This window comes from Hypanus sabinus, chromosome X2, assembly GCF_030144855.1.
Source record: "Hypanus sabinus isolate sHypSab1 chromosome X2, sHypSab1.hap1, whole genome shotgun sequence".
Lineage (NCBI taxonomy): Eukaryota > Metazoa > Chordata > Chondrichthyes > Myliobatiformes > Dasyatidae > Hypanus > Hypanus sabinus.
This window is the reverse complement of record NC_082739.1, coordinates 2,126,797-2,146,033: the sequence shown is the minus strand read 5'-3', so window position 1 is coordinate 2,146,033 and position 19,237 is coordinate 2,126,797. Positions and strand designations below refer to the sequence as shown.

The 19,237-nt window shown below is 38.8% G+C and overlaps 1 protein-coding gene across 2 annotated transcripts in view; it reads right to left on the bottom strand.

Annotated features, from left to right (window-relative positions):
• sik3 (SIK family kinase 3) overlaps positions 1-19,237 on the bottom strand; it is a 361,914-nt gene that overhangs the window by 180,489 nt on the left and 162,188 nt on the right. For both annotated transcript variants that reach the window (XM_059956807.1, XM_059956806.1), the window contains exon 3: positions 14,192-14,255. In XM_059956807.1, coding sequence (XP_059812790.1) covers positions 14,192-14,255 — 64 coding nt within the window. The remainder of the gene's footprint in view (positions 1-14,191; positions 14,256-19,237) is intronic.

The following is a 19,237-nucleotide window of genomic DNA, read 5'->3' as shown; positions in this document are numbered from 1 at the left end:
GCTGGCTAAACTTGTCAAGAAGTGAAAACATTGGAGGTAAGGATGTAGACGGATTTGAAAGAAAAAGTAATAAGTCATCAGCATAGAGAGAAACTTTATGCTCAACACCCCCTCTCCAAATCCCGGTCAATTCAGGACAATTTCGAAATGCTATCGCCAAAGTTCCACAGCCAAATCAAAGAGAAAGGGACTTAAAGGGCATCCCTGACGGGTGCCACGTTTGAGGTTAAATAACTGGGATTTCTGAAAATTCGTTAAAACCGAGGCAGTAGGACACAAATACAGCAATTTGATCCAAGAGATAAAACTTTGACCGAAGTCAAATTTTTCTAAAACTGCAAAAAGGTAGTTCCACTCTATACGATCAAATGCTTTCTCCGCATCGAGGGAAATGACACATTCAGGAATCCCAGTTGGAGGTGAGTATAAAATGTTAAATAAATGCCGAATGTTTAAAAAAAAGGAAGACTGTTTTTAATAAAACCAGTTTGATCATCAGAAATAATAGAGGGAATAACAGTTTCTAATCTATAAGCCAAAACTTTGGCCAAGATTTTAACATCAACATTAAGCAAAGAAATCGGCCTATACGGGAACACTCTGTTGGGTCTTTACCATTTTTTAATAAAAGAATAATAGGTGCCTCATTAAAAGAGGGTGGCAATTTGCCGTAATTAAACGAGTCAGATAATACTGAGAGTAACTGAGGAGAAAGAAGTGAAGAGAATGATTTATAAAATTCTACGGGGAACCCATCAGGTCCAGGAGATTTCCCTGAAGACAATGCAGAGATTGCAAAAGATATTTCTTCTGATGATATAGGCGCATTAAGCTTGGCTTTAGAATCAGGTGAAAGCGAAGGAATATTCAGATTATTTAAAAAATGATCAACAGAGATATTGTCATTCAAAGATTCAGAGGAATAAAGTCGAGAATAGAAATTTTTAAATGCGTCGTTGATTTCTAAATGATCCGATGTAAAGTCTCCATTCTCCTTCCGGATCTTTATAATATGTTGTTTGGCTTTGGAACGCCTCAGCTGATTGGCTAGAAATTTACCAGATTTGTCACCATGAATATAAAAGCGACTCTTATTTTCAAGAAGTTGGTGTTCGACAGGTTGAGTTGACAGAAGATTAAATTTACTTTGAAGTTCTACACGCTTCTTGTATAATTCAGGATTCTTAGTTTGACCATACAGTTGATCCAATTCTTTAATCTGATTAATGAGGTCTAATCGATCTGCACAGGACTTTCTATTAAGATTTGCTGTATAGGAGATTATTTGACCCCTCAAATATGCTTTCATGGCATCCCAGACAATCTGGGATGACACTTCAGGTGATGTATTGGTGTTAAAATAAAAGGTTATCTGATCCTTAATAAATTTTAGAAAATCATCATCCAATAATAAAGTCAAATCAAGCTGCCAGTGTTTATTCCTCTGAGGGAGACCAGGAAAATTTAAAGACAGAGTAATTGGGGCATGGTCAGAAATCAGTATACTCTGATAATCACAAGAATAGACAAATGGAATGAGTTGATTATCGAGTAAGAAGTAGTCAATTCTAGTAAAGGTATGGTGAACATGTGAAAAAAAAGAATAATCTCTCTCAGTGGGATGAAGGAAACGCCATATATCAGAGATACCATAATTAGGGAGAAACGATTGAATAGCTAAGGCAGATTTAGTAGGTGGTCTAGTAACAGAGGGCGATCGATCCAAATTAGGATCTAACCAACAATTGAAATCACCACCCAGTATAAGAGAGTATGAGTTTAAGTCTGGTAGAGAGGAGAAAAAACGTTCAAAGAAATTAACATCATCAAAATTGGGGGCATACAGGTTTGCTAGTACAACTTTAGTATTATATAGTTTACCAGAAACAATAATAAAACGGCCATTTGTATCAGATATCTTATTATGGAGTTCAAAAGGAATATTTAAGTAAATAAGGATGGAGACCCCCCCCCCCAGCTTTGGCGGCAAAGGATGAATGAAAATGCTGACCCGCCCACTTTGACAAAAGCCGGGAGTTATCAGAACAACGGATATGAGTTTCTTGAAGGAAAGCAATGTCAGCTTTGAGTTGTTTAATATGTGAGAAGACCTTCTTTCTTTTAACAGGGTGATTCAATCCCTTTACATTCCAGCTCACAAATTTAAGTGTATTAACCATTATCAATTGTTAGTGCATAGAAGGCAGCAGGCATATAAAAAGTCAAGCAGTACAATAACAGTCTGGGAGCAAAAATGTAAACATAGATTCGTAGAATCAAAACAGAAACATGTCCTGAGTAACAAAGGAAAGCAAAAGAAACAGTGAGTAGTGCTGGAACTGGAGAATCCACCCCACCCTCGCAACCCAAAACTAGACGGCTACCAAAAAAAGCAGCTAGCTCTACCACAAAAATTAACCCAAATATGACTTCCAGTTCTGAGTCGTTAACAACAGTTCCGTATAAATGCTATAGCAAATGGTAACTAGTTTATGCACTAGAAAACATAATTACAAATAGGAACAACTTCAACAGAAGTATAAAACTTAATACAAAGAAAATCAGAAGAAAACCAAAACTAACCTACCCGCGAAAAATTATAGAAGATTAAAAGAAAAAAAAGGGGAGGGAGAAAAGGGGAAAATTATAGATTTGAAGAGAGTACTTATCAACCATTTACAGAAAAAAAAAGCAAAATTAAACTATGAATCAACCAACAGGGAGGCCTTCAATAAAAACTCCAAACCTCCAAAACAAGTTAGAGTCAATTGTAGATCTCTATAGATAAAGTTATACAAGAATAAAATAGATTACACAAGTGCAACCTAAACATCCACAGGGAAACATTAAACTCAGATTATCTATTTAGGAAGAACGCACCAAGTCCAGGGAGAGATTGTCTACAGCCCTTAAAGTTTCAATAGATAATGTCTGAATTATTCAAGTAAACTCTGAGTCCGGAAAAAATAGCTTTACTGCGAGAGGTACTTATCCACCATTTTAGAAGGTTAGACCGGTTCCGAAGAAGACGAGATAGTCGAAAGACTTCCAACAAATGCCTCAGCCTCCTTCACTGATTTAAACCACTTATATTCTCCAGTAGCAAGCATAATTTGGAGATCGGCTGGATTTCGAAGGGAGGGTCTAAGCCCGCGATCAAAAAGCACTTTCATTACACCTTTAAACTCAGCACGCATCTTCAGAACCTGGGGGGCAAAATCCTCCACAAAATGAATGACTGTATTTTGAAAAGCAAAAGTACCTCTGCGGCATGCCTCCATAATCAAACGGTTTTTCACCTGATATTGATGAAAGCACAAAATTACCGACCATGGGCGGGAACCCAGAATTGCACGGGGAACGTACATCCTGTGAGCCCTTTCAAGCTCAGGTGGAGTCGGAAAAAATTCTTTCCCAAAAATCTCACAGAGAAAATCAGAAAAAAATTCAACGGGAGAACCCTTTTCAGTGGCCTCTGGCAAACGAAGAATTCATAGATTGCAACGTCTGCTCCTGTTTTCAAGATCCACCATTTTGGAGAAAAGTTTGCAATTCTTCTCCTCTGGGCTGGAGCAGAGAGATTCCAGATATTGAACACGGCGTTTTAAATCTTCAGAGGTTGAGTCGATGCGAGATAAATGATCAGCATGTTCGTCCACTCTAGCACTGATCCGATCCAATTTGACATCCAGCTGTTTGAAAGAAGTTCTAAATTCCTTTAAAATATCTTGTCGATGCTGTTCCAAAGCAGCGAGAATGTCAGCCAGCAAAGCCGTAGAAGCTTCCTTTTTCCCAGTTTTAGTACTTTTGGTAGACATTATAAGATGTGTTCGCAGGCAAGTAAAAGAGACCTAATAAAATATCTAACTAAGGTTTAAGAATGGAGACATATAGTGCAAAGATAGGGAGAATAACGGAGCAAAAGTTCGGAGCAGCTAAACAATCGCCATCTTACCGGAAGTCAGGTGTATTTTTACTACAATCAATTGAAACACCTTGACTGCAGACAGTGACCTCTATTTAACTAATTATGTGACTTCTAAAACCAATTGGCTGCGCCAATGATTTAGCATGTCATATTAAAAGGGGTGAATATTAATGCAATCAATTATTTTATGTTTTATATTTGTAATTAATTTAGATCACCTTGTAGAGATCTGTTTTCACCTTGACACAAAGGTCTTTTTCTGTTGATCAGTGTCAAAAAAATGCCAAATTAAATCCACTGTGATTCAATGCTGTAATACAATAAAACATGAAGACTTTCAAGGTGTTGCATATTTTTTAAATAGGCACTGTACATTAATTCCCAATAATAGCCATGAAAATTCCAAAGTCCTGGTTCCCTGCCATCCAGTAATTAAGGTGGGAGGTGGAGGGGCTAATCTCCTAAACAGTCACTGGTTCCAAGCTGTTGATCCCTTTCAAATCATCTAAAATGCACTAAAATTACTGAACAATTCAGAATGCAAAGAGTGAATACTGACATCTGTTGAGCAAAGAGCTAAATGACCTGAGTATTTGACATGGCGAGCATTTTGACCTTCACATACCCCTATAAATCCTTTAAAGTAAAAACAATGCCATTTGGGCACGAGCTTTGAGTGTAAGTTTTACTTCACTACTTATAAAATTAAACACAAATACTTCTAAAATATTCAACCAAGAAAGAGCTGGGAGGTAAAAGAACATCTCTTTCTGTATTGACACACACAAAATGCTAGAGGAACTCAGCAAGCCAGGCAGTATCTATCGAACAGAGTAAATAGTTGATGTTTTGGGCAGAAACCCTTTTCGGGATTCTCCTTTTCAATCATGTTGAAAGAAATGCATATTCTAAACTATTTACAAAATGGACAAACAAGTTTATTTTCATGCGGAAATTGTTGAAGTCAACCAGAAATGAAATTTAACTCCATGATGCCGGAACCTTTGTTTCACTCAAAGAATGCAAGGGAGGGAGGGAGTGAGTGAGTATGCGCATATATTATATATATAATACACACACACACTTACAACTTGTAAATTTACCCCTCCCAGCAATTTTATTTCCTCTTTTGTCATTGACATACATCACAAAATGTATATTATGGGATTTGTTCACTTTGAAAATTCATGAAAATTATCATTGTACAATCCACTCAATGACTGCAGTGCTTCCAGTTCAAACTTCAGAACCAGTGTCATTTCCCATCCTATACCACTTTTGAAACACAGATAAAAATTTGCCTTCACTTGGCAATGCTAAATGGGCACTATAGTAAAGGCTCCTCATCATACTCCCACTCCAACATTCAATCCCATTCGATCAACTGGAATATCGGTCACCTAATATTTGGTTTAATGTCAATTTAGCACAAGTGACAAAAGACAAAATTCTGTCCTTGACAGAAAACATCAAGACCTTCTAAGTTGTATGCAATTATGGTAGTCTAAAAACAGAGAACCCTGTGCAATCTCCTTCATGTGACTGTGGAATTTGCTCAAAATATGCCAAAGTGCTATATGTGTGCTGTTATAGATAGGCCTTTGTACAGCATTCAATTAAGCTGAGCGAAAGGAATGTGACACGTGCTGTTCTATAAACATGGCTATGCTAGTTTCCATCTTTCTTCTATGCCTTTATTATTTATTTTTTAAACAAAACTCAAGACAAGGAGCTATTTATTACAAAATTCCAGCACAGAGCTAAATAAAAATACTGTGCCAGTGGGAAACAAGCTGACATGCATGTGTAGGACAGTATTTCAAAAGACTAATATATTAATTTTACTGGTGTTTACACTTACACTCTTATTTTCTTAATAATTAAGAAATCAATGATTAGAAATAGGAAAACTTAAATATTTTCCCGAGAGTCGTTTGGACAAATATAATTACTGGGTGACATATAAAAACAATTATTCTGACATGATACAAATCTACAGTTGGCATTATGAGCACTGGAGGAAGTGCAAACCAGATTTACAAATGAGAAACCAGAAAATGATGACAATACATTTTAACAAAGAATAAACACACTGGGCCTCTTTTCTCTTGTGAAAACAAGGCTAAAGACTTTAAAATTATGAAAGATTTCCACACAGTGGACACAGAGAGAATGTTTCCACTCGCTACATGCCAGCAATACTAGATTCTGAAAATTTAACAGGAAATACCAAAAGAAACTATCAGTAGATATGTAAGAATGTAAAACTTGCTCTTGACAGAGGCTGATGCAAAGGTGATAAATGCTTTTAGTTGGAAAACAGACTGGCATTTGAGAGAGAAGAGAATAGGTTACATTGACAAATTTTGCCAAGGAAAGTCAGAGGTTCTAAGTGGAGCATAAACTCTATATCGATTGGTTGGAGCAAATAGCCTGTTTCTGTGCAGTGTAATGGCTAAAATATACTATACTACTGGCCAAGTTGTTACATATTGGCTGCTGGAGATAAATCAAGGTTTTAATGTCAGGGATATGGGAGAATGCTGTGGAGAGGACAGTGAAAGTTAGGCCCAAGAAAACAGCCATCTAGTGGAGTGAGCACACTGCTCAAGAAGGCCCTAACTGAGAAAGATCTCCAGCTGTGGACTTAGACTTGGGATTTCCTAGGGCAGAACACCTTTAAGTGACAGCAAAACCGTGCATTATTGAAGCTTGTTTCTGCGCAATGGCCTACATTTTACCTGTGAAAAATACATGTGATGGAAAATCATGGAAGTTACATCAAAAGGCATGCAAGACACCACTGGATTCTAGTCTGAATGACTACATGCTTGCATTCATAAATGCATGGTGCAGAGAAAATATGGAAGGAAAATTAAGATTTTCTTTAATTAAGACATATTTATAGAAATTCAATTACTGTAGATAGTGTATTTGACACTTCTGTAAGTGACAGTATTTCTAGGCCACGAGTACAAATGGAATGGCCATGAAAATGCCTATAAAAAGGGATCTGAAAATGAACCACTTTGATTGAAGTCAATACTACTCCATGTAGTCAGGAAATTATGTCATTATATTTTACTAATGTTCCAAGTCACCAAATTGCTTTAACATTTTCAATAATTTTATTGCTCTAAATATACCACCCAAGTACCACATTATGACATCAGAAGGAACAAAGCATTAAAGGATTGATTGGTCACTTGGTCAAACATTGTTAGCTTCAACTGCTGAATTAGTTTGGTCCAGACTAAAACTGTAGGTAAATCCTGTATCACATATATTAGAATTTGTGGAATTATTCAGATATAATATTTTGATACTAACACTTTTTTCCAAAAATAAGATAATTCAACCCTAAATGGAAACTGCTTCCAAAATACATTTTTTAAATGTGCCAGGCAAAATTACTGTCACTACAACACACAAAATACTGGCTAGGTAGCATCTATGGATAAAAGTACAGTCGACGTTTCAAGCTGAAACCCTTCAGCAGGACTACAACACAATCTAAGTTCTCCAAAATCTAGCGTCATAAAGTCACAGAACAATAGAGCATAGAAACAGAACTTTTGGCCCATCTAGTCTGTTCAGAATCATTTAAACTGTCAACTCCCATGGACCTGCACGGAGACCGCAGCCCTCCCTATCCCTAACTTCCACATACCTATCCAGACTTTGCTTGAACGTTGAAATCATGCTGGCAGCTCATTCCAGAATCTCATAACCCTCTAAGTGAACAGGTTTCCCCTCATGTTCCCCTTAAACTTTTCACCTTTAACCCTGAGCCCATGACCCATGCCCTCTAGTTGTAGTCTAACCAAACCTTAGTGGAAAAAGCTTGCTTACATTTACCCTATCTATATCCCTCAAACCACAGAAAATCTTTCTTTTCTGATATTTTTATTAATTACATATAATAGAGTACAAGAAAAAATATATGTATATCAATACATTATACTAAATCGCATATAAAGACTCCTTAACCCATACAGATTGATTAATTTGTAACATTGAAATATAGTAATTTTGTTATATAAAAAATCTAACCCACTACCAAGACCAAAGCTGATTAGTAAAGAAAAAAAGGAAAAAAAATTATTAGTAATCATCCATGCCTTAACAGCAAATCAAAGGTTTTGAAAATAATTCAGAAAAGGTCCCCACAATGTTTGAAAATCTTGACCAGACAACAGAAAATCTGCAGATGCTGGAAATCCAAGCAACGCACAAAATACTGGAGGAACTCACCAGGCCAGGCAGCATCTATAGAAAAGAGTATAGCCAACATTTCGGGCCAAGAAGTCAACTGTTTAGTCTTTTCCATAGATGCTCCCCGGCCTGCTGAGTTCCTCCAGCATTTTGTGTCTATACCCCTCATAATTTTGTATATCTCTACCAAGTCTCTCCTCAATCTTTGACGTTCCAAGGAATGACGTCCTAACCTATTCAATCTTTCCTTATAACTCAGGTCTTCCAGTCCTGGTGACATCTTGTAAATTTTCCCTGGACTCGTTCAACTTTGTTTACATTTTTCCTGTAGATAGGTGACCAAAATGGCCTCATCAACATCTTGTACAACTTCAACATAACATCCCATCTCCTGTACTCTATACTTTGATTTATGAAAGCCAATGTGCCAAAAGCTTTCTTTATGAATTATGAACATATATTCTTAGATTCCATTGTTCTAATGCACTTCTCAGTGCCCTCCAGTTCACTCTACAGGTCCTTCCCTGGTTGGTCCTACCCAAGTGCAACACCTTGTACTTGCCTGTATTAAAATCCATCTACCAGAGGACTAATTTTGCTCCTTGCAATCCTTTTGCTACTAACATATCTGTAAAATCTGTTAGGATTCTCCTTCACCTTGTCTGCTAGGACAACCTCATGCATTCATTCAGCACTCTTGATTTCTTTCTTAAGTGTTCTTATACTCAAGTACCTTATTTATTCCTACCTGCCTAAACCTACTATGCACCTCCTTTTTCTTCTTGACCAGGGCCTCAGTATCACTGGAAAACCAAGGTTCCCTACACTTGTTATATTTATCTTTTATTTTGACAGCACATACAAGCTTTGCATCCTCAAAATTTCATTTTTGAAGGCCTCCAACTTACCAAGTACACCTTTGCCAGAAAACAGCCTGTCCCAATCCACACACTTCTGATACCACCAAAATTGACTTTTTCCCAATTTGAATCTCAATCCAAGGACCAGTCCTATCTTTTTCCATATCTTCTTTGAAACTAATGGCATTATGATTGCTAGATGCAAAGTGTTCCTGACATAAACCTCTGTCACCTGCCCCACTTCCTTATTAAGGAAATTTTTCTGAACACATTTGAAAAACTTTATCTCATCAGGCCTTTTCCAGTATGGGAGTCTCAGTCAATATACGGCAGACATAGGGGAACAGACAGAAGGTTCTGTCAGCCTGACAGAGATACCCGCATGGTGTTTTGCCTCCCAGCTGCCAAGGTACGGGATGTCTCAGATCGGGTGCAGAGTTTTCTGAAGGGAGAGGGTGAACAGCCAGAAGTCTTGGTACACATTGGTACCAGTGACATAGGCAGAATAAGGGAGGATTTCCTGAAGAGAGAATTCAGGGAGTTGGGTAGGAAGCTGAAAAGTAGGACCTCCAGGGTAGGAAGCTCAGGATTGCTGCCTGTGCCACGTGCTAACGAGCGCAAGAATAACATAATCAGGCATATAAATGCGTGGCTGAGAGACTGGTGTAGGGGGGCAGGGGTATGGGTTCCTGGATCATTGGGGCATCTTCTGGGGGAGGTACAACCTGTACAAAAAGGACAGGTTACACCTGAACCCAAAAGTGGTCCAATATCTGAGCACGCAGGTTTAATAGAAATATTCAGGAGGGTTTAAACTAATTTGGCAGGGGGATGGGAACCGGAGTGATAGGGCTACGGAAGCGGAAAACAGAAATAAAGATAACGTGCAACAGAGATGATAGAAAGGACAGACAATAGATCACACTCAGTGGGATGAGTTACAGTTAAAACATAAAGCAACAAATAGTGGACTCAAAACGTTATATTTGAATGTACGCAGCATAAGAAATGAAATGAAATGGACGACCTTGAAATTCAGCTACAGATCGGCAAGTATAACATTGTGGCCATCTCTGAAACTTGGCTAAAGGATGGATGCCATTGGGAGCTGAACATCCAAGGATATATGGTGTGTGTGGCCCTGTGTATAAGAAATAATATTAAATCATGAGAATGGGATGACATAGGATCAGAAGGTGTAGAGCCTCTGTGGGTTGAGTTAAGTAATGACAAGAGTTAAGTAATAACAAGAGACCCTTCTTCAGTCCTGACAAAAGCTTGGCCCGAAACGTTGACTGCTCATTTCAACAGATGCTGCCCGACCTGCTGAGTTCATCCAGCTTCTTTGTACGTGTTGATAGAAAAAGCATGTCAGATGTGCAATGTTATGATAATTATTGGGGATTTTAACATGAAAGTGGATGAAACATGGAAACATGAAAATTGGGAGAACCAGGCCAGCACTGAACCTCAAGAGAGAGAATTCGTAGAATGTCTAAGGGATTGCTTTTTAGACAGCTTGTTGTTGAGCCCATTAAGGGATTGGCTGTACTGGATTGGGTGTTGTACAATGATCTGGAGGTGGTAAGAGAGCTTAAGGTTAAGGAAGCCTGAGGGAAAAGTGATCACAATATGATCAAATTCACTTTGAACTTTGAGAAGGAGAAACTAGATTCCAATGTGTCAGTATTTCAGTGGAATAAAGGAAATTACAGTGGCATGAGAGGGGTACTGGCCAAGGTTGACTGGAAAGAGACACTAGCAGGAAGGACAGCAGAGCAGCAATGGCTGGAATTTCTGAGAAAAATGAGGGAAGTGCAAGAGCGATGCATTCCAAATAAGAAATTTTCAAATGGAAGAAGGACACTACCATGGCTGACAAGTCAAGTCAGAGCCAAAGTAAAAACAAAAGAGAGGGCATACAAGGAAGCCAAAGCTAGTGGGACAATAGAAGATTGGAAAGCTTTTAAAAACTTGCAGAAGGAAACTGAGTTCATTAGGAAGAAAAAGATGAATTATGAAAAGAAGCTGGCAACTAATATCAAAGAAGATACTAAAAGCTTTTTTAAGTATATAAACGGTAAAAGAGAGCTGAGGGTAGATATAGGACCAACAGGAAATGACACTGGGGATATTCTAATGAGAGACACAGAGATGGCAGAGGAACTGAATGCATATTTTGTATCATTCTTCACAGTGGAAGACATCTGCAATATACTGGACATTCAAGAGAGTCAGGTAAGTGAAGCATGTGCAGTGACTAAGAAGATGCTCAGGAAGCTTAATGGTCTGAGGGTGGATAAATCTCCTGGACCTGATGGAACATACCCTTGGGTTCTGAAGGAAGTTGGAGAGATTAAGGCATTAACAATGATCTTTCAAGACTGGATAGATTCTGGCATTGCACCGATTGACTGGAAAATTGCAAATGTTACTCTGCTATTTAAGAAGGGAGGGTGGCAGCAGAAAGGAAACTACAGACCTGTTAGCCTGACATCAGTGGTTGGGAAGTTGTTGGAATTGTTTGTTAGAGATGAGATTACGGAATACCTGGAGGCACATGACAAGATAGGCCAAATCAAGCATGGTTTCCTGAAAGGAAAATCCTGCCCAACAAACCTACTGCAATTCTTTGAGGAAATTACAAGCACGGTACACAAAAGAGATGCAGTAGAAGTGGTGTACTTGGATTCTCAGAAGGCCTTTGACAAGGTGCCGCACATGAGGCTGCTTAGCAAGATAAGAGCCCATGGAATGATAGGGAAGTTACTAGCATGGGTGGAGCATTGGCTGATCGGCAGAAAACAGAGAGTAGGAATAAAGGGATCCTTTTCTGGCTGGCTGCCGGTTACCAGTGGAGTTCCACAGGGGTCGGTGTTGGGACTGCTGCTTTTTACGATGTATGCCAATGATTTGGACCATGAGATTAATGGATTTGTGGCTAAATTTGCCAATGATACAAAGAATGGTGGAGGAGCAGGTAGTGTAGAGGAAACAGAGAGCCTGCAGATAGACTTAGACAGTTTAGGGGAATGTGCAAAGAAGTGGCAAATGAAATACAATGTTGGAAAGTGTATGGTCATGCTCTTTGGTGGAAGAAATAAATGGGCAGACTATTATTTAGATGGGGAGAGAATTCAAAAACCAGAGATGCAAAGGGACTTGGAAGTCCTTGTGCAGGATACCCTAAAGGTTAACCTCCAAGTTGAGTCGGTTGTGAAGAAGGCAAATGCAATGTTGGCATTCATTTCCAGAGGTATAGAATATAAGAGCAGGGATGTGATGTTGAGGCTCTATAAGACACTCGTGAGAACACACTTGGAGTGTTGTGTACAGTTTTGGGCTCCTAATTTTAGAAAGGATATACTGACATTGGAGAGGATTCAGAGAAGATTCATGAGAATGATTCCAGGAACGACAGGGGATGAGGAACATCTGGTAGTTCTTGGGCTGTATTCCCTGGAGTTTGGGGGAATGAGGGGGGATCTCATAGAAACATTCCAAATGTGAAAAGGCCAGAACAGATTAGATATGACAAAGTTATTTCCCATGGTAGGGGAGTCCAGGACAAGAGGGCATGACTTCAGGACTGAAGGACATCCATTTAGAACAGAGATGTGAGAAATTACTTTAGTCAGAGAGTGGTAAATCTGTGGAATTTGTTGCCATGAGCCACTGTGGAGGTCAAGTTACTGGGTGCATTTAAGGCAGAGATAGAAAGGTTCTTGATTAGCCAGGGCATCAAAGGGTATGGGGAGTGGGGATGACTGGAAGAATTGGATCAGCCCATGACTGAATGGCAGAGCAGACTCAATAGGCCAAATGGCCTACTTCTGCTCCTATATCTTATGCTCTTATATTGATGCAATTACAAAGAAGGCATGACAGCAGCTTTATTTCATTAGGTGTTTGAGAAGACTTGGCATGTCACTAAAGACACTCACAAATTTCTACCAATATACTGTGGAGAGCATTCTAACTGATTGCATCACAATCTGGAAAGGAGGGGCTACTGCACAGAATCAGAAAAAGTTGTAGAAAGTTGTAAACTCAGCGAGCTTCGTCATGGACACTAGCCTCACCAGCATCAAGGACACCTTCAATAGGCAATGCCTCAAAAAAAGCATTGTCCATCACTGAGGACTTCCATTACGCAGGACATATAACCATATAACAATTACAGCACGGAAACAGACCATCTCGGCCCTTCTGGTCCGTGCTGAACACTTACTCTCACCTAGTCCCACCGACCTGCACTCAGCCCATAACTCTCCATTCCTTTCCTGTCCATATACCTATCCAATTTTACTTTAAGTGACAATATCGAACCTGCCTCTACCACTTCTACTGGAAGCTCGTTCCACACAGCTACCACTCTCTGAGTAAAGAAGTTCCCCCTCGTGTTACCCCTAAACTTTTGCCCCTTAACTCTCAACTCATGTCCTCTTGTTTGAATCTTCCCCTACTCTCAATGGAAAAAGCCTATCCACGTCAACTCTATCTATCCCCCTCATAATTTTAAATACCTCTATCAAGTCCCCCCTCAACCTTCTACGCTCCAAAGAATCAAGACCTAACTTGTTCAACCTTTCTCTGTAAATTACGTGCTGAAACCCAGGTTAACATTCTAGTAAATCTCCTCTGTACTCTCTCGTATTTTGTTGACATCTTTCCTATAATTCGGTGACCAGAACTGTACACAATACTCCAAATTTGGCCTTAGCAATGCCTTGTACAATTTTAACATTACATCCGAACTCCTATACTCAATGCTCTGATTTGCCCTCTTCTCATTACTACCATCAAGGAGGTGACACAGGCGCCTGAAGACATGCACTCAACATTACAAGAACAGCTTCTTCTCCTCCACTGCAAGATTTCTGAATGGACAATGAATCCATGAACACTACCTCACTTTTTTTGTACTGATTGCACTACTATATCTATATATATTCTTATTGTAATTTATAGCATTTTTATTATGTATTGCCATGTACTGCTGCAAAACAACAAATTTCACATCATATGCCAGTGATATTAAACTGATTCTGTAAAATATAGTTATTATTTTACTTCAATACGTCTAATTTGATGCAAATTCTTAGCAGCATTACAACTAAAATGAAGCATGATCAGATTTGCTTTAAGATTATAGCATCCATTGCAAATCAAAGATAAATACACTCACCAAATATCTCTCCACCACTTGCATACTCTGTCACCAAATAAATCATTCTTTCTGTCTCCATAACCTGTGGCACAAGGACATACAGAAACCAAACTTAATACATGAAAATTAAATTTTAACATTTTGTAATGGTGGTTAAATATATAGCATCAATTTAAAAAGCAGGCCCTTCATTTCACATATATAAAATTAACTGATTCCAACGCTGCTCACTATCAAAAATATTTACTCAAGTAATTCTCTAATTCATAATTTAGGAAAATCACTTTACCATGCTTTTCTCCACTTTTCCCCTCTCAAATTTAAAATATTTGATTTCTCACTTTTCTCAGCTCTAATGAAAGATTGTTGACCTGAAATAACTGTTTCTCACTCCACAGATACCAGCAGATCTGTTGATTATTTCTAACAGCTGCTCCCATCATCACTCCTGTCTTATCCTGTCATAATTTGCTCTCTCCCAGTTTAGGACCTTTCCACAAGATCTGATTTTATCACTGTGCATAATTAGCTTAAACATTATGAATTTTGGATAGTAAAATCATCAGTTCTGATTCTGTCCCAATTAAAACTACACAAGGGAAGACAATAGCTGAATGTAGAAATATAGAAAACCTACAGCACAGTACAGGTCCTTCAGCCCACAAAGTTGTGCCAAACATGCCCTTACCTTAGAAATTACTAGGGTTACCCATAGCCCTCTATTTTTCTAAGCTCCATGCACCTATCCAAAAGTCTCTTAAAAGACCCAATCATATCCATCTCCACCACCATTGCCCGTAGCCCATTCCACGCACTCACCACTCTCTGCATAAAAAACTTACCCCTGACATCTCCTCTGTACCTACTCCCCAGCACCTTAAACCTGTGCCCTCTTGTGGCAGCCATTTCAGCCTTGAGAAAAAGCCTCTGACTATCCACATGATCAATGCCTCTCATCATCTTATACACCTCTATCAGGTCACCTCTCATCCTCCATCGCTCCAAGGAGAAAAGGCCGAGTTCACTCAACCTATTTTCATAAGGCAAACGTTTCTGCTATTAGCACATTGTTAAATGTGTATCCCTGCCACTCAATGCGCAATTCAGTCTTCTGTTTTGTCAATTACCATTCCTCAGCACTGTAACAAAAGGGGTATATTATGGGAATATTTTGGAGGCTTTTGGAACATGGCATTGAAGGGGTACTGCTAATTTGCATGTGCCACAATTGTAAATACGTAATTCTGAATGTACCTTACTATATATAAAGTATTAAAGTAAGTGATTATAGCAATTGAAATTGTAGTTAATTGTTCATTATCAATTTTGTGTTGAGGAAACCATCATGTGAGGTGAAATCCCTTAGATTCCCTTAGATTCTCCTGAACTCACTCTCTCCAGGAAGTTTGCTGTGTAAGTAAAGTTTTTTTTATAGTTCCCAGTTAGCTTCTGTGTGGCTTGGTTTTAGTTAGACAAAACAATATGAATATGAAGGGAATGTGGGGGCAGGGGATATGGATGATACACAGGAGGACATTTAGCATAAATTGGTAAAAAAACACATAACATTGCAGGACAAATGGCGTGTGCAGTGCTGTACTTTTCTATGTTCTAAGTTTACACATGAACAGCAATGAATGGCAGAACAAAACTGAAGCATTCCCAACTTTGGTTCAGACCACGAACACATATTTGATACCTGTTGCCTGTGGTTTTAAGCACAAACAGATAACTGTTCTCGTTCTGCAATCCCTAGCCAACAAATAGAGGGAAATAATAAAGAAACATTTCAACAAAAGTGACAAGTTGCAAAAACACAACCTCTTCTCTGGAACACTGCAGAAACCAGAAAGTTTTAAAACTTGAAAGAACAGTAACACACCATTACATGGTATTTGAGTTACTTCGGGCTCATGCAGTGAGCTGGAGAGAATTGGGCTCTGTAATTTTTAGAGCACTTGAATTGGTTAATTGATGTTTAGCAAGAGTTGTTAATCATTTAGAGCTCCTTGTGTTTTTTCTCATGCAACTTGTTCTTTGTAATATGGATGCCTGGTGCTTTCTGTTTAAACTTGTGAAGGTGATTGTGACAGGCTCATGGATTCTGTGCTACTCGTGTTACTTAAGCAGACACCCAGTTAGCACTAATTGCAGGGTCCAAGTTTTGGGAATGTTACGTTTCATGGTGTCGCTCAGCCGAGCCACCAACGTTCTATTGGAATTCTTCTGAATAAACTCTGGTCGCCACCTTGGAGTCCACACTTGGGTTCAGATGTAGCCAGTCCATATTGTGACAATTTCATAATATTGTTGGATGAAAAAGATTTTAAAGTATTCCACAATGTTTCTGTGATTTAAGATACCCTATTTTACTCCACATAATTAATGCTCATTGTAAGAGAATGTTAGGACCATGTAATGTAAAATCTCTAAAAATCTGAATCACCTTAACCCTTAGGTATTGTCCTGCAGTGCACAATTCTTCGGCCTTTATGAATGACTAACTACTACAGCCTTTTCTATTTGTATGTGATTTTTATATTTGTTGAAAAGGCCTGGATGGGAATGCAGTGATCTTTCTCAAAGCGCCTTCTGAGTAAGTCACAAGACTGCGTTCTCAGGGCTGTTCCTAACGGCATATGCTATCCATTCAGCGTCAGGCACATAAACTCATTAGCTTTCCAGTGAAAGGAAATTACCATAAATTAATTATGCTGACTGACACATACAGCTGCAGAAGTACATGCTGACAGTTGAACTGAAGCTTGTTGCAGCCACTGCATGGACGATTGTTTTACAGTCGAATGAAGTCCCTGTGTCCCAGTGTCTCAAGTGCTTCGCTGATGCAATATATAAGGATGAAACATTAGCGAAGTTGACATATTGTGAGTGAAGGAAATTAATTGCTTCATGTAGTGAATGAAGATAATCACATATCCCTTTGGTATTATTTTAAACATTATGAATAAAGAATATTTTTAGAAAATATGCTCTTGATATGATAATAAGTAATGTTTCTTTAAAATAGCCTAGCCCTTTTTCAAAAATATAAATATTAAGTTAAATGCTTTAAACAAATTGTCTCTTTGGTATTGCACTTGTGTTTCTCCCTTACAATGAGTAGTAATTATGTGAAGTAAAACAGGATATTTTATATCGCAGAACACTTACTGGTTCATCTGGCCAGAGCAGGAAAGCACAAAGAAAACAGCACAAAACAATGAAAGATGAATCAAAGAAAATGCACATTGCATTAGCTTAACTCAACCTACATTAAAACTACAACCCAAATGCTTCTAAAAATATAGTCAGTTTTAAGGAAATTATACACCGTGGCTCTTTTGCAAGAAATAAAGCAGAAAGTATGGAAATAGCAATCAGGCAGTATTTGTGGAGAGAGAAACAAATTGTAATTTCAGATGAGTGAAAATTGACAAAAAAAAACACCTGCCCAAAATTTGAGGCACTTATACAGCTCTATAAAATCCCAATAGGACCATATTCTTCTGGTCACCTCATTATTGGAAGGAGTGGAAGCTTTAGAGAGGGCACAAGAGGATAGTTGTCTCCTGGATTAGACAGCATGTCTTATGAGCATAGGTCGAGCAAGCTAGAAATTTTCTCTTTGCAGCGAAGGATGAGCAGTGATTCAATAGAGGTATACAAGATGATAAGAGGCATAGATCCAGTGGATAGCCAGGAACTTTTTCCCCAGGGTAGAAATAGCTAATATGAGGGGGCATAATTTTAAGATGATTGGAAGAAAGCAAAGGGGAAATATCAGAGTTAAGTTTTTTCTTAAAAGAGAGTGATAGATGTCTATCAGGTTTGGTGGTGGAACAATTAAGAAACTCTTGGATAGGTATGTAGAGGATAGAAAAATAGTGGGCAGGTAGGATGCAGAAGGACTTAGACAGATTAGGAGAATGGGCAAGAAAGTGGCAATTGAAATACAATGTTGGAAAATACATGGTCATGCACTTTGGTAGTAGAAATAAATGTGCAGACTATTCTCTAAATGGGAAGAAAATCCAGGAATCTGAAAGACAGAGGGACTTGTGAAATCCTGAAGGTGAACTTGTAGGTTAAGTCGATGGTGAGGAAGGCAAATGCCATGTTAGCATGCATTTTAAGAGGTCTAGAATACAAGAGCAAGGATATGATGCTGAGGCTTTATAAGGCACTGGTGAGGCCTCACCTTGAGTATTGTGAACGGTTTTGGGTTCCTCATCTTCGAAAAGATGTGCTGGCATTGGAGAGGGTTCAGAGGAGGTTCACAAGGATGATTCTGGGAATGAAAGGGTTATCATACCAAGAACGTATGATGGCTCTGGGTCTGTACTCACTGGAATTCAGAAGGATGAGGGGAGATCTCATTGAAACCTTTCGAATGTTGAAAGGCCTAGACAGAGTAGACGTGGAAAGGATGTTTCCCATGGTGGGAGAGTCTAGGACAAGAGGACATAGCCTCAGGATTTCAGGGCGTCCATTTAAAACAGAGATGCGGAGACATTTCTTTAGCCAGAGGGTGGTGAATTTGTGGAATTTGTTGCCACATGCAGCTGTGGAGGCCAGGTCATTTGGTGTATTTAAGGCAGAGGTTGATAGGTTCTTGATTGGACATGGCATCAAAGGTTACGGAGAGAAGGCCAGGAACTAGGGTTCAGGAGGAGATAGAAAAAAAGATCAGCTATGACTGAATGGCAGAGCAAACTCAATGGGCCATATGGCCTAATTCTGCTCCTATGTCTTATGGTCTATGGCTACGTAAGAGGAAAGGGTTAGATTAATCTTACAGCAGGTTTTAAGGTTAGCACAACATAATGGGCTGAATGGTCTATGCTGGGCTGTAGTTTTCTTTTTTTCTATTATGGCACAGAATGAAGCCATTTAGCTTGTCATATCCACACTTTAACATTTAGCTTGTCATATCCACACTATTAACTTCAGCTTCCCAACTCCTGTTCCATTGTTCTTTAAGTTAGGTTTCCATTCCTCATCCAGCGCTTTTTTTTAAATGTGGCTAGCATTACAGCCTCCATTGTTTTAGGCAGTAAGTTCCAA